This window comes from Artemia sp. Qi Xiang Cuo, chromosome 21 (genome assembly GCF_049724085.1).
Source record: "Artemia sp. Qi Xiang Cuo chromosome 21, ASM4972408v1, whole genome shotgun sequence".
In the NCBI taxonomy this organism is placed as follows: Eukaryota; Metazoa; Arthropoda; class Branchiopoda; order Anostraca; family Artemiidae; genus Artemia; species Artemia sp. Qi Xiang Cuo.
The window spans coordinates 38,032,584-38,051,902 of record NC_142814.1 but is presented as its reverse complement, the minus strand read 5'-3'; the positions used below and the strand labels follow the sequence as shown (position 1 = coordinate 38,051,902).

At 37.6% G+C, this 19,319-nt stretch overlaps 1 protein-coding gene across 3 annotated transcripts in view; it reads right to left on the bottom strand.

The window, feature by feature from the left end:
• LOC148939510 (uncharacterized) overlaps nucleotides 1-19,319 on the bottom strand; it is a 120,288-nt gene that overhangs the window by 46,047 nt on the left and 54,922 nt on the right. For all 3 annotated transcript variants that reach the window (XM_089106677.1, XM_089106678.1, XM_089106679.1), the window contains exon 5: nucleotides 8,738-8,987. In XM_089106677.1, coding sequence (XP_088962803.1) covers nucleotides 8,738-8,987 — 250 coding nt within the window. The remainder of the gene's footprint in view (nucleotides 1-8,737; nucleotides 8,988-19,319) is intronic.

The following is a 19,319-nucleotide window of genomic DNA, read 5'->3' as shown; positions in this document are numbered from 1 at the left end:
ATATCTTTGCGTAGTTTTTCTCGTTGGAAAGTGATGTATCTGCACCCCCCCAAGCCCCTCTAGCTACGTCACTAACAACAATCTAATAAATGAAAATAGTAAAAAAAAAATACCTTATATGGCGACTTGAATTTCTTAGTTTTATTTTGTACCCTAAACTTAAATCTTTCAAAGAAAAAACTAAAAAATCCTCTAAGCTTCTTCATCACCAAGAATTTAGGTTGCAACTACTTCTCAATGCAAAATCTCAAAATAAAATTATAGTATTCAATTCAGAAAGGTAAGGGATTTACCATACCGTCATAATTTAATTTAAATAATTATTAACGCGTAGCCTAGTTTCAACATCCTTAATTTAATTTCAAAAACATGGTCATTATAGATTTCGATAATACAGGTTAAAACACTAAGACATTTAGTTTGCATGCTATTTACCATACGAATAAGAACACGAGCTTAAAGTAAAATATCAAACAGTTCGTGGTAACGAATTGTAAGTAAGGAGCGACCCGGCTCAATGGTAACCGAAACTCTAAAAAACGGAATTTGGTACCAATAGATACATCAAAAGAATCAGATTTTAATTCTGATTTCAAATATATAAGTTTCATCAAGTTTAATTTTACCCATCAAAAGTTACGCGCCTGAGAAAATTTGGCTGATTTTCGAAAAAAAGGGGAAAAACCCCCTAAAAATTATAGAACCTTAAAGAAAATCAAACCATCATATTCAGCGTATCAGAGAGCCCTACTCTAGAGGTTTCAAGCTCTTATCTACAAAAATGTGGAATTTTCCATTTTTGCCAGAAGAAAGATCACGGGTGCGTGTTTATTTTATTTTTTTTTCTTTTTCCCAGGGGTAATCGTATTGACCCAGTGACCCTCGTATTGACCCTCGTAAGAGGGCTCATTGGAACGGAAATTAAAAGTTCTAGTGCCCTTTTTAAGTGACAAAAAAAAATGGAGGGCAACTAGGCCCCCTGCCCCGCTCATTTTTTTCTAATGAAAGATCTTAAGCCGAACTGGCCAGCCATGACAAAAAACCAACAAAGAGAAAAATCTCTAAAAAAAACAAACAAACGTTTTTTTTAGAGATTTTTCTCTTTGTTGGTTTTTTGTCATTTTTTTCTCAAAGTCACCCAATTAAAATTTTGAGATAGCCATTTTGTTTAGCATAGTCGAAAATCTAATAAATATGTCTTTTACGATGACTTAATCCCCCACAGTACCCAGGGGAAGGGATGCAAGTTATGAACTTTGCCCATTGCTTGCATATTGTATTGGTTATTGGGAAGTATACAGACATTTTCAGGAAGAATTTTTTTTCGGTGGGGGGGGGGGAGGGGGGTTACTCGGGAGAATCTCCGTGGAGGATTTTTCTTTGGGGTAAGGGACATTTCTATGAAGGGGGCACCGGATTTCCAAGCACTATTCAAAAAACGATCAGAAATTAAATTAAAAAAAACAAGTTTTTTCAACTGAAAGTAAGAAGCAACATTAGAACTTAAAATGAACAGAAACTATTACGTATATGAGGGGGTTCTCCTCCAAGTCAATACCTCGCTCTTTACGCTACAGTTTTTTTTTAGTGCTTTCAAAAGGGCTATCTATTCTAATTAAACGGCCTTTGTGATTCAGGGGTTTTTGAATTAAAATTTTTTTTAACTTTTAACGTAAAGAGCGTGGTATTGACTAAGGGGAGAACCCCAGCATATACGTAATAAAAAAAACAAGCGATACGGCTCAATAGTAAGCCAAACTTTTAAAAACGGAACTTTGATGTCAATAAATGTATAAAAAGAATAGGCTTATAATGCTGATTCTAAATATATAAATTTTGTTAATTTTAGTATTACTCATTAAAGGCTACGAGCCTGAGAAAACTTACCTGATTTTTTAAAGAGGGGGGAAACATCCCCTACAAGTGAAAGAAATTTAAATGAAAATCACATCGTCAGATTCAGCATATCAGAAAACCCTATAACATAGGTTTCAAGCTCATATCTGCAAAAATCTGCAACTTTGTATTTTTTGCCAGAAGAAAAATATACGAATATAGAAGTTCGTTACGTAAGTTAATTTGTAAATTACGTCAGAACCAAATTTAGAGACAGTCATTTAGCAAAAGAAAAGTAAAATTTTTATGCAAATTTTGTTTACTTATTCAATGACGGCGAGCCATAATAAAAGCTGCATTAACTAAAAAACGATCAGAAATTAAATAAAAAAAAAACAAGTTTTTTAAACTGAAAGCAAGGAGCGACTTTATAAAACTGAAAACGAACAGAAATTATTCCGTATATGAAAGGGGCTGTGCCCTCCTCAACACCACGCTATTTAACAAAAATTTTTAATCAGTCTCAAAAAATTATTTTTTAAGAAAAAAAGAAAATATATAGTAAATATCCAGGCGGTAAGGATGGGAGAGCCCCTGTAATAAAACGAATAAATTATGTTAGGTTTAAGTTTTAATGTCGCTCCTTACTTTCAGTTTAAAAAACTTGTTTTTTTTTATTTAATTACCTCAAAAGGCAGCAGAGCATGTCGCTCAAGATCTAAAAACCGTAGGTAAGGGTCAGGGAAAAAAATTTGCTACTAGCAAAACGCGAACAGATAAAAATAATTAAAACAGCAAATCACAATGAATTATATACTTAAAAAGAGTTCTGGTGAATAATTCTTGCTACTTTCTCTTTATAAGGTATCCTCGTCGAAACTAGGTATCTGAGAGTAAAACGAGGTCGGATTTACAGGTATTTCAGTTTCTTATAAAAAGTGGCGATTTGCTGTTATGATAACATATATTACCATAGTTTAAGCTAGTATTTTTTAAGAGAGGAGATAGACACAGAAAATTGGTAGGGGGGGGCAAGTTTAAAGAGATATAGTCAAAATCTTGAGATCTCAGGCCTCCACTGTGCTTACAAAAGCAAGCAGAGGCGCGAAAATTAAACCAAAAAATCCTTACACATCCCTTCAAGGCCGTACATAGAAGGGGGGGTCTAGTGGGTTTGACCCCCCCCCCCCGAAATGTTTATCTGACTCATAAAAACGTAACAAAAATGGATATAAACAAATTTTGTATGCATTTTCTGAGTTTTTTTTGTGTAGCCCCCCCCCCCCGAATTATTTTTTGAGTAAAAATCCCTCCGAAAAAAAAATCCTGGGTACGGCCTTGCGTCCCCTCACTAGAACAAAATTTTCACGGAAGTTTCAACTCGTTCCTCACCTGTGAGACTCCATGGGGGTAAACAACATCTTGTCTAGAGGGGACAGTCGATTCTGTGATGGAGGGGGGCTTATACTTGCTTCCCGAGGTCCTATTAATATAGGTCTTTATAAACTCGTTCTTCTATATTAGGCTAAAACTCGGCCTTTATAATTTTGTATTCTCTACTTTTCCCGCAATACTATAATATAACAGACCTACTATCCTACTTCCACTTTCCAGAAAACATAAGCACCATAAATGCGATTTGACACAAATCACATTACGGTTAGATAGCAGCTTCTCGTTCTAAGAATTCAAAAGTCTAAAGTTGGGCAAAATTAAATATCAAAGTTGGTATAGAGGAGACCGGCCCACGTTTAGCCAAAGCAAATAATCTCGACATAAAAACCATTGGGGGCTTCTGGAGCACTATAAAAGCTCTGGCAGATAGCAGTGTATGTTTTTAAAATGCCTGGCCTTGATTGATACTTTTACCAAACATATGGTTTTATGGGGATTAAATCTGGAATCTGTTAAATTTTTGTCTGAAAGCCTACGCCTAATTATGAATATTAGAAAAGCCGTAAACTCACATTGTATTCTCTTATTATTTGCCTGTCTTTTGGCAGCTTCCGAGACGTGCTATCTTCACTGGTTTGCTATAAGCATTTTCGGCCACAATACCGGGGTAGGTTCGGCATGCCGTAACAAGGTATCCGAAAATGAACTATGCTTGTAAAAGCTGTGTAAACAGCATATTTTGAGGTTGAAGGCAAGCTCAAAACCCAAAACTTGATTAATTCTGGCGCTGTTTAATCCTATCAGACCAGTAGGTGAACTAAAATTCTTTTTTTTCCTGTTAAATTTCATTTAAGATAAAATGCTTAAAAGTAAAATAGAAGAGATAAGAAATAAAGGTGGCTGGGACCCACAAGAAAAGAAAGCGGCAGTTTTTTAGTTGACAAAAAGTCAGTCAGATTCTTTGGAAGTGCCATGAGTGTCCCTAGAGAAACGCTGCAAAACTACATTAAAAAAGTTGAGAAGTTGAATATCTCTCTACGAAGACTGAACCCAAGTTTCTTTGCACACTTTTACAACACATGATAAATATTTACAGAGGAACAAGAAAAAATGACTAGAAACTTACTTTAAAACGATAGCACATATGCATTTCGACTGTACTCCCCTAGAAGAACGTGAATTTACATACACTTATGCCATTATTAAGAGTATAAAAGTAGCGGATAATTGGAGATGCAAAGGTAGTGGAGACAGTGGAGGAATCGCAGGTAAAGATTAGTACCCTGTTTTTCTGAACCGCCTTAAAACTCTATCAATAAGAACGCCAGAAAGTACATGCTTATGACGGACAACTGCTTTCAACCGTCACTGCTTAGGAGTTTTCTTCAACAACGTGGAGCGAGGTCTAGATATACACATGTTCAGACCACAAGACATTTAGAATGTTCACGGATAGGGTCTGAAAACATCCACAAGCCTGGTAAGGTCATTACAGATTGAGGCCAAAAGTAAGTAGGGAAAGTCACATCAGCAGAAAGAGGTCAGTCGACCACGATTTGTGCTGGTGTTAATGCAATGGGAACACTGTTCCTTCTCTACTTATTTCCAAAGGAAAACAGTGTCCGGAAATGTTACTCAAGGGAGCTTTACCAGGAACCATCATGATCGGCTCAGAAAATACTTCTGGTTGGATCACTGCCTCTCATTCTTTGCTTTACTTGAAGCATTTTATTAATCAAATCAAACCCTTCAAATAGTCACCTGTCCTTCTGAAAATAGACGACCACATCAGCCATTACACGGTTGAATTGCTCGACCTAGCTAAACATAATGGTGTTGTACTTGTAACTGTCCCTCCCGACACTGCTCACAAGCTACAGTCTCTAGAAAGGATAGTTATGGGGCCCCTTAAGGCCTACTACAACCAGGAAGAAGCAAGTTTTATGAATGCCCATACATGTAAAACTATATCAGTGTATAGAATTGCTGAGCTGCATGGGGAAAGCATATCCAAAGGCTTTCACTCCTGAGAATATAATCAGTGGAATCAGAACAAGTGGGGTTTCCCCACTAACAGAGATGCCTTCAAGGATTATGACTTCCTCTCTACACATGTCTCATACAGAATGCATACCACATCTAGTGAAACCCTTACCAGACAAGTTTCTACTCTCAGCGCAAGCCGTGCGCGACATTTAGACTCCTTCTGTAACTTAGACCCCGAAACAAATGCAGCACAGTTTCTTTCTCTAAATGAGAAGCAAAGGTCAGCAAATGATTCATTAAAAGAGATCATCCATGCAAACCCCTTTCCAAAAGGCTCACCACGAAAAATAAACAGGAAAAAAATATGGAAAAGTCAGAAGTGCTCACTGACACCCCTGTGAAAGAACACGTTACTGCTGAGATGAAAGCTGTATCTGATAAGAAAGCCCTAGTCCTGGAAAGGAAGAAAGTCAGAGAAGTGAAAATGCTAAATGGTAAAAGGCATGTTTCTCGTAACAGGAGTTGCAATTGGGGTGACGATTCTGACGCAGATGAACCTGTATACAACAACTCTTCAGACTCCAGTATGGACGTTGAAGACGAGCCTTATACCTGTAACTTTCAATTTGACACAGAGAAAGTCAAGGTTGAGCTGAAGAGCAAGAAAGGGAACTCTGTTCACTATATTATCATTATCAAAAAATTAGCAACTGAAGAACTTGAAGTCCTTTTTCTGAAGAACACTGGAACAAGAGACTTTGCGCTAACTGACAAGACAGATAGTGTCTTAAAGACAGAAGTTGAAATGAAACTGCAACCACTGACAGGTAGAACACCAAGATTAGTGGAATGGCTTACTTTTGGTGTTGATCAGTCAATTTATAATTTTAAATTAATACCCTTTAATTTTTTTTTTTGAACCTTACTGAAATTTATTTTGTAGTTTGTTTGTTTTTTTACCATATTCATTCTTGACTTTATCGCCGAAAAACAAGTTTTAACATTCCCCTGGCCACTTTTATGTTTCTTTTACCAGGTGGCCGGACGTAAGCCAGAGACGGCCGTACCACCACCAGGATGGCCCAGGTTCGGAACTCTTCACCACTTGGATAGAGGCATCCATGTGTAAAAGTGGTGGAGCATTCTAATTGTCTTTTTCAAGGATGCTATTGAATGAGTTACCTTTGCTTTGGCATGCTCAGGAACTTCTTTTCGCTTGAATCGAATCCTGAAGAATTAAAAGAGTCAAAACCTGCCGATCGTGGGCCAGTCTCCTATCGATACATCGGATTAAAAATCAATATTGAATATCGAAACGTAAATATTGATATCGGAAACGATATTTGGAAATTTCTGTTCATTTCCAGCTTTTTCAACCATCTACCACTGAACATCCAACAGACAAATTCCAACGTACGAAAAACTCTCGTTAATATCTAGTGTAAATTCGAAGTTCTAGGGGGGAAGCTACCCTCCACTGCCCCCCTCCGTATGCCCATACCCTCCCCCCACGTTTAGTCAACATGATAGCTCACTTGCATGCTTATTTTAGCTTAACATCAGTTTCTTGTTATTCGACAACTCCAACTTTTACCCAAAACTAAATATATTGTTTATTTGTAAAAAAAAAGTCAAATGTTGTGCTCGTACCCCGACATTGTGATCACGATCTTTTCGATGACAACAAATACTCTGCCGAATAAACTAACTAGGCTTGTTTCTTAGTAGTAATCTTAACGAAAATCAAACCATAAGATTCAGCTTATCGGAGAATCCAACTGTGGAGGTTTCAAGTTCCTATCTACAAAATATGGAATTACTTATTTTTGCCAGAAGACAGATCACGGATGCAATAATTTGTTTTCCCAGGGATGACGGTATCGAACCAATGGTTTTAGAACATCGAGAGAGGGCTCATTCGAAATGAAATCAAAACTTCTAGTGTCCTTTTCAAGCTACTAAAAAGATTGTAGGGCAACTAGCCCCCCTCCCGCTCCCCTTTCTCCCCAAAGACACCCGATCAAAATTTTAAGATAGCCGTTCGATTCAGCGTAGTTGAAAGGTCCAATAACTATGCCTTTGGGGATGAAATGACCCGCCCCATAGTTCCTGGAAGACGGCTATAAGTTGTACAATTTGTGAAATGTTCACAAACAGTATTTGTTATTGGGAAATATACGGATTTTTTTTGGGGGGGGATTTTCAGAGGCGATTATTTTCCATGGGAAAGATAAGTTTCCCTGGGGAATCTTCCACGGACAATTTTACACAGGGGAAGAGTTGATATCCGGGCATGATTGAGAAAAACGGTCAGAAATTAAGTAAAAAATAAAAAAAAATCAACCGAAAATAAGAGCATCATTAAAACTATGAATAGAAATAATTTCGTTTATGTTGGGGGCTGCTCTTTTCTCCACACTTGCCCTTTACGATAAGGTTTGACTTGTAAGGTCACAATTCCTTAAGAAAGACTGCTCATACACAAGGGCCGTCGAAATTGAATGAAAAGTATATTTAAAGAACTTTAAGACTTAAGCGTAAAGAGTTAGGGTTGAGTAAGAGGTAGCCGCCTCATATACGGAATAATTTCTGTTCATTTTAAGGTTTAATGTTGTTCCTTACTTTCAGCGGAGAAAAAACTTGTTTTCTATTTAATACATAAAAATAAGCAGGTTTTATAGAGGCAGCCCATTGAATAGGTGGATCCTTCACTTGTCACTTGAAACTGTGAGCCAAGGCCGTATCCAGAGGGGGGGATAGGAGTTTGACCCTAACCCCTGAAATGTTTGTCCGAACGTAACGAAATACATATAAACAAATTTTGATACGTTTTTACGGTTTTTTTGTAACCCACCCCTCCCAAAACAAGAATCCTGAGTACGGTCCTCCTTTGAGCAATGCATCCCATCGTATTTTCCTTTTCTTTATTCTTACTCAAATTATTACTCAATTACTTGAATATTTTTAAATCCCATTTAATTCTACTTCAGGGGGAGCAAAATAGGGGGCTTTGTATTTTAAAAAGTTGTCTCCCTTCTCCTGCGGCTTTTCCATGTAAGTCTTCTTAAAAATTTTCACACCTTTTATTGAAGGTCCTCCCTACAGACGTGGCTGTTACCTTTAATCTAATTTTATTTCGAGTTTAGAATAATTATCTGAAACTGTCTGGTTGCTTAATATATATATATATATATATATATATATATATATATATATATATATATATATATATATATATATATATATGCATACTTGTCTTCAATCAATAATAACTTGTCTTGAACAATTCAATAAACGGGGAAATACTTGTCTTCAATAGACGATTACATGGAAAGCAACATTTTTCAAATGAAAGTACAAAGCAAACATATGTAAAGTATCAATTTAAGCAAAACCTTGTACCCAATTGTCAAGGGAGGTAAGATAACTTGTTATATACGACTGGATAGAGGGTAGGCGTAGCAGAGTCGAAAACCCTGCTCTATACTTCAAATCTAATTGGATACCGTAGGAAAATTACCTCTTTAATCTTTGCTACCATGGTGGCACCTCTTGTCAATCCCTTGGGTATAGGGATAACACTACGTTGTGGTTCTTTACTTGGTCCATGACTACCCTGAGCAGATCTGATACTCGCAGCGGATTGGTTGATTTTATTTCGCGCAGCTGATAAGATACTTCCTCCTCGGCCAGATATTAAGCTTCCCTCTAAACGTGGACGTTTTATTGCTGGTTCAAATATAGAGCGTTTGGCCGTTCTTTTCTTTTGTCTAAAAAGTAAATAATTTTGTTACAATGGCTGAAGGCATAAATGCAGACAACAGAAGTCATAAGGCGGAGTGGGGGGGGGGGGATTGGTATTTTTCTGAGCCTCAAACTTGGAAAATTTTTAAGTGTTTTAAAAATGTTAACACATTCTCTGTGTAATTTTTCCCCGGGAAGGGGGGGGGGTTCATACAAATTCTACCCTATCTGTGTCTAGGTATGCTTAATAGTTGGGTAATAACCATGGCGTGACAAGTCTTAGGCGGAAAATGGTGAAAGAATTCTAATACACAAGATTTCTTAAGCAGTATTCTATGGAGACAAAGGAGACCCTGACGTTAAATTAACGTTTTCTTTTGCCAAAACCCTGAGTCCAACTTTTATAAGTGTCGAAAAGGGGGAAAAGACACATTTAATTAAAAAAAAAACTCGAAAGTTTAAGATAGGCTTTGAATAGAAAAAAAATATCTGGATAATTTTCATTGGGGGTTCTTCCATACACTGTCAATTTGCTGAAAATTTGAAGCAACTCTACTATCTAGGTAACAAAAACCCAGATAAAAAACAAAATCAAGAGGGTAGAATAATTTCACTCGTAGGATGAATTCACAAGCAGAAATCCAAAATCCATCAGAATAAATTTATCTAAATTTATCCTGAATGTATCAATCCAGATGGACAAATTTGCTGCTAAGTCTTGCCCACTGAAATATGTACCATACCCTGGAGCTTGCTGAGAATAGCCTTCTAAAAGGCTTCAATTCAGGAAAATGAACAGGGGGAGTGGGAGGATTTTTTTCACTCTTGAATGAAGATACCAAAAACTGTATATTTGGTAATCTAGGGGGTGGGGTGGTAATTTTGTTTTTCTTCGATTTTTTTTCAGGAAAATACTAAAAAAGTATTTTTTGGAATCTAGGGGGCATTTGCCCTCCCCTACTCCCCTTCCTGTTGATGCCCTAGTTTTCTACCACGCACGAGGTATGTCACTCGGGCAAGATTAATTCAGTAACAACGTCATAGGTCGTACGGACTGGCAACATGCATAAGAGGTTCCCGGGCCATTTAAGAATTCGTTCCACAGTTTAAGTTGAGAATGCCACTTCAGGAGTAAGGAAAGCCTTTCAACAGGGCTGATGTCAATCAGCACGCCTGCGGATTGTATTTTTACATCCTCAAAAGTTTATGTCTCGATAGATAAAAGTTTATGAAGATCCAACTTTTGTCTAAGATGGCTCCAATAAGTTTCATCTTCCTCTAATCAAAAGTATGGCCTAGGTTTTTATTCAGGTACCAGAGCTCCCCATTTAGCAAACAAATTGAATTTGGCTCAAATAATGCCAATTTTAAAGAGACGTTCTTCAATGAGGAGGTGTATCTTGAAAATTATTCTTTGTCAGAAGGTGGAGTCTTAAGAATGATAGATTTGGCTTTAATTTCGAGATATATTACAATTTGGATTAAATTACAAACGCGTTGTGAATGGCCTCCTCTGTGTTTTTCCTCCTGCCTTTTTGTTTGTTCTTTCTAATTGTCTGAAGATCTCTGTGGCGTTCGACACTGCTTTCCATTTACATTTCCTTTTAGGCGATACATCAAACTCTGCTCTCCATTGCCTAGGGTGGTAGTTTTGTTGGGATTACATTTTTATTAATAAATCTTTCACATCCAACAACCAGATAGAAGATAATGATGCCGTGGATGCAATTAACATCCTTACCTTATAGTACCGAAAACATAATCCCCAGGTTTGCTAGTTAAACAATTAAGTTGAAATAATCCATTCCAGTCTATTCTTATCATTGCTGATACTGTTTCGAGCCAAAAAAAAAACTATAGATTTCTTTTATCTAAAGATGAATTTAAGATAAAGCTTAGAATATTAAACAAAACAAATCCAGGTGATTTGCAGTCATTAATGCTTTGCGAGGAATTCAGGCATTTTTAAGCCTCTTCAGTAACTGTCGAATTATTCTTACGATTTCACAAATATACATTCGTTGCACAATGAAGAATTTTTAATATAGAGAGTTTTACGCCCGCGAAAGTTTATAGCCCTAGGATTTTATACTATATGGGATATCAACCTAGGGTTTCAATCAAATCCAATGATTTATGTGTCATATGTAAATCCATACCTAATGTAGCATATACACAATATGAATAATACATAGAAGTCCATATTAATATTAACTCCCGTCACCGTCAATGCAAATCATACAAATTTTTCCATAAACAAAAGCCTAAGTTGATTTTCAAAGTGAGTGTAAAGTCACCCAAAGGGTAAAGAAGAGACAACTCATACCAAAGGATTTATTGCTTGGATTAATATTTTTAACAATTAAATCACTAATATTGCTAGCAGCAAGATTTTTTTTTTTTTAATAAGAGTAAATGTTAATATTTTCGCACATGCAGCAAGAATTAAAATTATTTACTCACTAACATTATACAGTGTCACCCGTGCATGGTGAAGTCCTTTATCCCGGCTGTTTAGTATCCGTCTTTAGGTCAATTTCGGCGTTATCACCATGTAGGGACATGCTCGATTAATCGAATAGTTGCGTGACTGCAACTAATTCTGTGTTTTTCAATTAAATTGTAATCGAATCGTAAACAATTTTCTACGATAAAAAATAATCGTAATTGTCCGTCATCTCATTAATCTCTTATTAATCTCATGAATCTCTTTACGCTAAAGTTCGACTTTCTCACAATTCTATTTTTTCAAAACAATAAAAAACTTCAGCGTAAAGAGCGAGGCGTTGAGGAGGGAACAGCCCCGTTCATATACGGAATAATTTCTATTCATTTTAAGTTTTAACGTCGTTCCTTACTTTCAGTTAAAAAAAAATTTTTTTTTTTATTTAATCAACGGAAAGATTTGAAGGGAAGATATTGTTTTTACTATTGTAGCTTGCCAATGAGGAGGAACTCTTAGGAATCAATGTCCTACGAAGACCTAAAACGCGTATTGCTTTGCTCGTACATTGTACCTTAATCTATGGATTGCATTAAAAAAAAAGAAGAATTCCAGCCGTGATCAAGGTCTTGTCAGCTTTGGTAGAAGCATTCAGATAGCTTCCAAGCTTCTCCACGAACACGGTTTCATCCTTGCCGCAATTGAACGTGCTGAAACCAACAACTAGTGACGGCCGTTCCATTCTAAGGGTTCTTTGTTATTCTTAATAAACCATTTCAAAAAGACCGTTATGACTGATTCCAAACGGCTCCTACTACAAAAACTAATGTCATTGCTTGAGCCGATTGAAGAACTAACAATTAGAGTTCAACTCGAAAGATGGGTCCCATCGTCTATACTTAATTCATCAATCACGGGACTGATGAGATTGCTTAAACCATATTCAAAGAGCTATCCACGCAACAGGTTTGCCCAGCCAATTCACTTAAGGGGGCTGTGAACAGAAGAGCTTCAAGTTAAACTAGTCAAAGCCGTATCCAGCAGGAGGTAGGGGGTTTACCCCCCCCCCCCAAAAAAAATGCTTATCCGACTCGTGAAAACGTAACAAAATGAACATAAACAAACTTTTGACGCGTTTTTTTACCCCCCAAGAAAATCTTGAATACGAGTCTGAAACTAGTGATAAGAGCTTGATCATTGCAACAATGCTTGATTCTTGTTTCCAGTTCGGATACTACAATGTAGTTGAAAAAGAAGAAAAATATTCTTTTACTCACAAGCTACTTTTGAATCAGGGACAGTAAGAATGAGAGATAGGAATCATATGGCTCCTGAAAACGAATGTGTTCCCCGGCCATCAAAGTGTCCTCGCTTTTCGTTTTTCAAGAGATCAAAACCCATACTATCCAATGATAACCCGCATAATGTGTAAATTTGCAGTAATGAGACAAGGACTGAAACCCATTGGTCAACTGGGAAGGAAAATTGACAAAATCGTCACCTGGAAGCGGAATTGGCGTAAGTGAAGAACATAAAATTTCAAGGAAAGCACGGTTGAATGTTTGCAACCTTGCAGGAGAAAAATGGTTGGGATAAAATACGCAAAAAATTTGCATGCTGAAAAACATGGCATTATAAAGGGACGGAGAGAATTTCCAAGCAAAATATCAAATAGTTTCGGCACAATAAATTGCCAAATTACTGTTACGTCAATTGGGTTTTAATAGTTGCTCAATCTGTCAGATACGTCAAAATCGGTTCAAGCGTGTTAAACACCAGACTTGCGACTTACGTTAAAACTGAACTGAAAGGTGTGAGAACAAATTGAGTAGTACTTTTAAAGAAATTCAGATATAATTTATTAACAAATGGACACAAAAGAATGTTAAGAAACGGGCACAGTTAAATGTCATAATTATAGCTTTTATCTTTTTTTTTCTGCCTTTATGCGTGACAGCTTTTTCTTCGAGACAGCTCTCAATTCTAGCGTTCATGGAACTGGATGGTCTGTTAAACTCACGATCTAGGCTAAGCTCAGAGGCTAAGCTGAAAGGTGAGTCAGTTGGGAGTTCTCCAGCCTATTTAGCCCAAACTTGAAACTGTCGATAACATACGTACCTGCCAGTATCTTCCAGAAGTTTCTCCGCGTTTGCAACAGTACCTAACAATTTTCTGTTTAATAGTTTGTTTCTCATTTTTGTTTGTTTACGTTTTGTAAATATTTTCTTCTAAAAGTGCAGGCGAATGCGCAGATACGTCAAAAAGTCCTCTGTCAAAAGCGCATAACTGATACGTCAATTACGCTTCCAACAGAATGAAAATAATGCAAGTTAAGTAAAAACGGTTTCGACCCGTAGCATTGCATGGGAGTGCAATACACTTGAAGAGAGTTCAGACTCAGAAAGAGCACAAAATTTTACACTAGATGACACTGATAACTCAATTTCGCTTAGAGGTGCCTAATACGCCAATTCCGCTTCCAGGCGACAAAATATCCAACTTTGTCATCTTTAGGAGGAAAAGATTGGGTATCTCGGCGTCGAGAAGGTGACCAGTGTTGCACGGGAGACGGTTCTACAGAGGACAAGATTAGTAGCAAAAAACTTTTTAAATCTTGTATTTTGAAACATAATTTTGACATGTTTCATATATTTTTCAGTGTACTTTTACCGCTTTGAATTGAAATATATTTGTAACTGAATTGAAAATTGTTGTAATGAAACTGAAATTGTAAAAAAAAATATATGAAAGCCAATTATGGAACTGTCTTTGCTTGAAAACGGCAGGTTTAATCGCTGAATTGAACATTCCAAGTAACCTGTCAATTGTGCACCCCTGTTACTAAGGTCGTAAATTTCTAAAAGTACGGTAAGCGTTGTTCGGGATCAGCCTAGGCCCTTCAAGAAGGGTTACCACGAACCATTCTGGGAAGGTCTTTTGACTCATCCTCATATTATGAACGCAATGTTTGTTTCTGGACATATTACGCCACCTAATAAAGCGGGTTTTTATCCTGCAGGACTTCCTCAAGTCCTATATGTGACCTTTATAACTGTTATAACCTGTAATCAAAAGCAAAATAAACTTTAGACTAAGGTAAAAGACATAATAATAATAATAATAATTTATTTATTACCCACTATAAAAAAGAAGCGGAGTACATCAAGAGAAAAAAAAAAAAAAAGCAAAATAAGGTCATTGTCGTTCGACTTTTCAAAGGCTTGCAATGCAGCTTGGTATTACCTTAAACCTTATATCCTCATTGTCTCCACAGCCACTTAGGACATCCAAGAGAAGTCGTTTCTGAAGCTTATGGCTGTGATGGTTGTAAAGAGGCACGAAAGTGTCATAGACCGTTGTTGTACATGCAAGGAAGTATATCTTTAAGTCTTCCTTTGCAGCGGGTATCTCCTGGGTGCCAAAAGAAAGATGATTTGAGGATTCTGAATTCGCCCATAGGCAGTACTTGTCCGGGCAATTCCATCATCACCCTCGTATAGTATCTATGAGAGACGACTGACTTGTTACTTTTCTTACGTACTGTTCGTTACCTTCAGAGTCCAGTGGATGCCAGGTAGTATACGAAGTAGGAATTAGTTTTCCTCTCTCGTTCTTGATTCTTTCCTCTCGGTTTAGATGCTATATTTCTTATGCACAGAGTAGGACAATCTGAACATAACCTCCAAGCATGCGAAGCTTCAGCTAGAGAGATACAGTACTCGATCTTCAAATTTTTCTTTAGCCTATAAAAGTTGCTGCTAGCCTCTCCGATTCTGGCGATGATTTATTTGGCTGTGGACCCGCTATTCTTCGATTGCACTGCCAAAATGTTGGAAGCCCGCTACTTGTTCCATTTTACTGTTGTCACATCTAACGTTCATCCGCGAGCTGCTATTTGTCATGCCTTTGTTTTTTACTGCATTGACACTGGCTCCAAAACCTTCTGCTTTTACTTAACTCTCCTGACCAGCCTTTGCAAAAATGTTTGGAAGATTTCAAAAATGGCTATTTCATTATCAAAATCTAGGTGACTGAGAAGACGATCACTTAGGCACAATCCAGACGAACCAACACTTCTTGATACAAACTCAATGACGACTGCGAAGAGTATACGTGATTTTCTTTCTGCTGTCTTTACGCAGCTGGCTGTATCTTCATAAATGACCGTGATACGAATTACTATGATCTTTGGGATACCTCAGTGGCGCAGAAGCTTCTGAAATGACTGAGGACGAAATGAACCGAAAGCCTTTTCGAAAACTACGAAGACTATGTAAAGTGTATTACACCATTCACAGCTCTCCTCCGTGTGCATTGGCAGAGAGAATACCAGCTGTGTAGAAGACTGGTCAAGGCGGAATCCCTGCTACTCGATATGAAAGTATTCATCGAAATGACGTTGCGTATGGACCAGGATAACACATAACAGGAGATGGCCAGGAATAGAAATAGACAGATGTCCCGTCAATTGCTGTATTTTCGGACAACCCTCTTCTTAAACGGGTTTCAGAACTCTGGCACCAGCCTGCAATTATCTTAGCTGTTGACCAGATGAATGAAGAAGTCTTTCCAATGAGCAATATCAATAGTCAACATGCATTCCAGTATTTATCTCGTAATGCAATCATCTCCTTGTGATTTGTCATTCTTTTGCATCAGGGTGCCTATAGAATGACGTCTTCGGTCGATGAATCGATTGTAAGTCGAGTGAGATCCATGACTCTTAGCAGATGGCAATGGGCTTAGCATTGAGGAGTACCAAAGAAGCAACAATCCTATGGAATATATGGTGGCCTTCTGCTCTGGTCTAACGTTTCTTAGCTAATTAGTCTATTAAGGTTGTTCTTGATAGTTTTACAGCTATCATGAAGGTTAGAAAAGGTCTGATGGTTGGACTGTCAGCCTAAAGCAAGAAAAGCAAATGAGTAGAAATTTGGCCCAATTCCAAGCCATAGCAACTTCCTTTTTACTTACGAAACCTTCAAGAAAGATCTAATAAGCTTTATCTCCTGGAAATAAGTTTCCCAGCCGGGTTATTCAACATTAATCTTCATCATCTGATTCTAATGCGATGAAAACTTGAGAGTAATTTTGGCTCCAAAAGCCTTCCTCCATCCAGCTCAATCATCACTCTACATAAGCTTTTTGCCAAACATAACAGCAGATCTTTATCTAGAGCTGCTGAGACTTACTTGGTAGCACTCAAGAGGATGCAGAACTAGGCTAGTGGGGAATTTTGTAGCATCACCAAAGACATGCCACCACCTTCAAAAGTGGTGGCACGCAGATATGACACCAGACTTGACTAACTTTTATAATTTACTTCCATTTCGAAGAGCTTTCTCTCCTTGTGCCACTGTTTGTCAATCCGACAAGACAAGCACGTAGACAAACAGCCATCTCTGCTTTTCTCAGGGAGAAAACACCCATGCGAAAGCAAACAAAGACAGTTATGTCTGACGCTACACAGTCATCTGCAACCCATCCCTTAATAGAGTTCTCCCACCAAAACCATAAACCAAACGTGTAGTGTAGATTAGTGTAGATTACTTCAAGCAATATTCACCTAGTGTGAATATTGTCGAACCCTGGGGGGGGGGGTATCCAAAGGGGGTGTAATCTTAGGGGGTGTCCAAAACCTAGGGATTAGAGTGGGTAAAAGACCAGTGCCATTTTGAGCTTTGGATGTACCTGAATCTACAAAAAGTCAACAACATGCACACATGGCGACCGCTGAGGTAAACTGATGGTAAACTAGTCAGTTTGAAAATATATTCTTCCAGTTTTAAACTCAACACAAATATTAATGTCTCCCTGTCTTTCTTCATTTTTTATTTAAATTAATTTGGTATATTATTATTGCAGAATTTCCTTTTTGTGGGTGATGGGCTAAAAACAAGTCCAAGTTCCAACAAAGTCAACAATTATAATATTTGGCTTTTGTCGAGTTAAGACTCTTAAAGTGAAATAAGTCAGCGTGAGAAACCGTTAAAAGAAGCATTTAAAAACAAGTTTTCTATTCAAAATCTCTAATTCAACCAGATTGATCTCCTCCTCCCCATTCTGCTGCCTTTGAAAGCGACATGTCAGACTACTATTGCTTTTTTGAGTGCAGTGTATAGTCTCAAAAGCCAAAAAAAAAACTGAACTTAATTTGAGTAGTTCTTTTAAGTCCTTTGAATTAATCCTTTTCATCGGCAACCCCGGGGAGCAAACAGGTCCTCAAGTGCCAAAGTGGAAATATTCAACTCGACACTCAAGCATCCGGAGCGGAAGGGTAGAACCAAACCCTTCTAGTTGAGTATTCACACAACGTTACAACCATAACATCAAGAAAAAAAGAGGGTTAAATAGTGACAACCAGAAAGCCCATAATCGGCTGGTCATACTTAACTTTTTTCGGCATCGATTTGTCAAATCGGCACCGAATTGGAAAGAAAATGGCAGCTATTCAAGCTTGAAATTTTTTTTTATTTCGGTACCGATTAATAAAAACGGCACCGAATTTCATCATGATTATCAAAATTCAAGAAGAAGAAGGAAACAAAGCGAAAGTTATCAAACGTGAAACAAAGTCAGCCAAAGATGTCTGTGATGAAAAACCAAGCTACTGAGTTCCTCATCAGGTAACTATTGATGAACCGAAGTTGATCTTTGGCGTCCATAATGTTAGGTTTCAATGTTTAGTTTCTTTAAAAACAGTTTTTGTATGTCTATCGTTTGCCCACTGGGCTGCTGAAATCGGTGCCGAAAAAGTTACGTGTGTACAGTCCCTTAACTGTAAAAATAGAAAAAATGCGTTCATCTAGAAAGAAAAAGTCCTAGGTCAAAAGCCAGCGCAAAATCCACCCGTACAGATTATATTGTTACGGCTGACCAAAAGAAATGTGTCCAACGTTTAAAACAAACTAAAGGATGGCCGGACAGTCTTTGTTGATCGTTCACCTCCTGTCGGTTTCGACGGAAGGACATAGCCACCACAGCGAATCAGAGGAAGAATTAGTGGCTCCCTCTTGATGCCTCTGGGGCACAGTCGGAAGCATAGGTAAAGTTCTTCGGGCTCTTACTGCTCAGAGAGGGTTCTACATGGTGACTAGTCATTGGAGGAGCTTTGTTTCAAATACTTGTGCCTACAAGCTCCTGCGTGAAAGTAACCGGTAAGACCAAGGGTAAGATAAGCCGTTCATTAGTTTCCACTGTGAGAGGAATCATTTTCCTCAGTGTAAGACTAAAGAATAAACTTTACTAAAATAAAAAATACTGAAGTAGGGGCAACGTCAAAAAGTTCCTGGAGGGATTGGAGTATTCGAGCGGAACAACCAAAGGCCAAACCCCCCTTCAATTCTATTTTGCAAATGCTGAAACGTGTCATCAAGTTTTTGATGCATAAAGAAGAAGACAGATACTCCATCATAAACGTGATACGGGATATATACAATGCCTGGAGACTACAGGAAGACAAGGGATAAATTGACCAAAACATGAGCTAAGTGGCATACCCAGGGTGAGGTGCCATCCAGCCCCCCCCCCCCCATTGGTGCTGTTTACTTTTGTACAGTTTTGAATCAAGTTTATTCAAATGAGTCAAGCAAAAACAGAAAAAAATATTGCAATAATTATACAAAAACTTATTTTAAATTTGTAAATCCAAATCTTAATTTGTCAACCCAAAAAATTCACACAAATTCTAGCCAAACTCCTTCCAAAACAAAAACATACTTGATCCACTACTTACTCAAATATGATTTATCATACAATATTTTCAATACTGGTGAGCGTGCTCTGACTGGAAGACAACACTTGCAAAAGTGGTATTGATTTTTGTAAATTCTCATATTTTAACTACTTCCTCCGATGACTTGCTGCCAGTTGCCACTATTTCTCCTGCCAGGAAAACGGCAAGAGCGGCATCAAT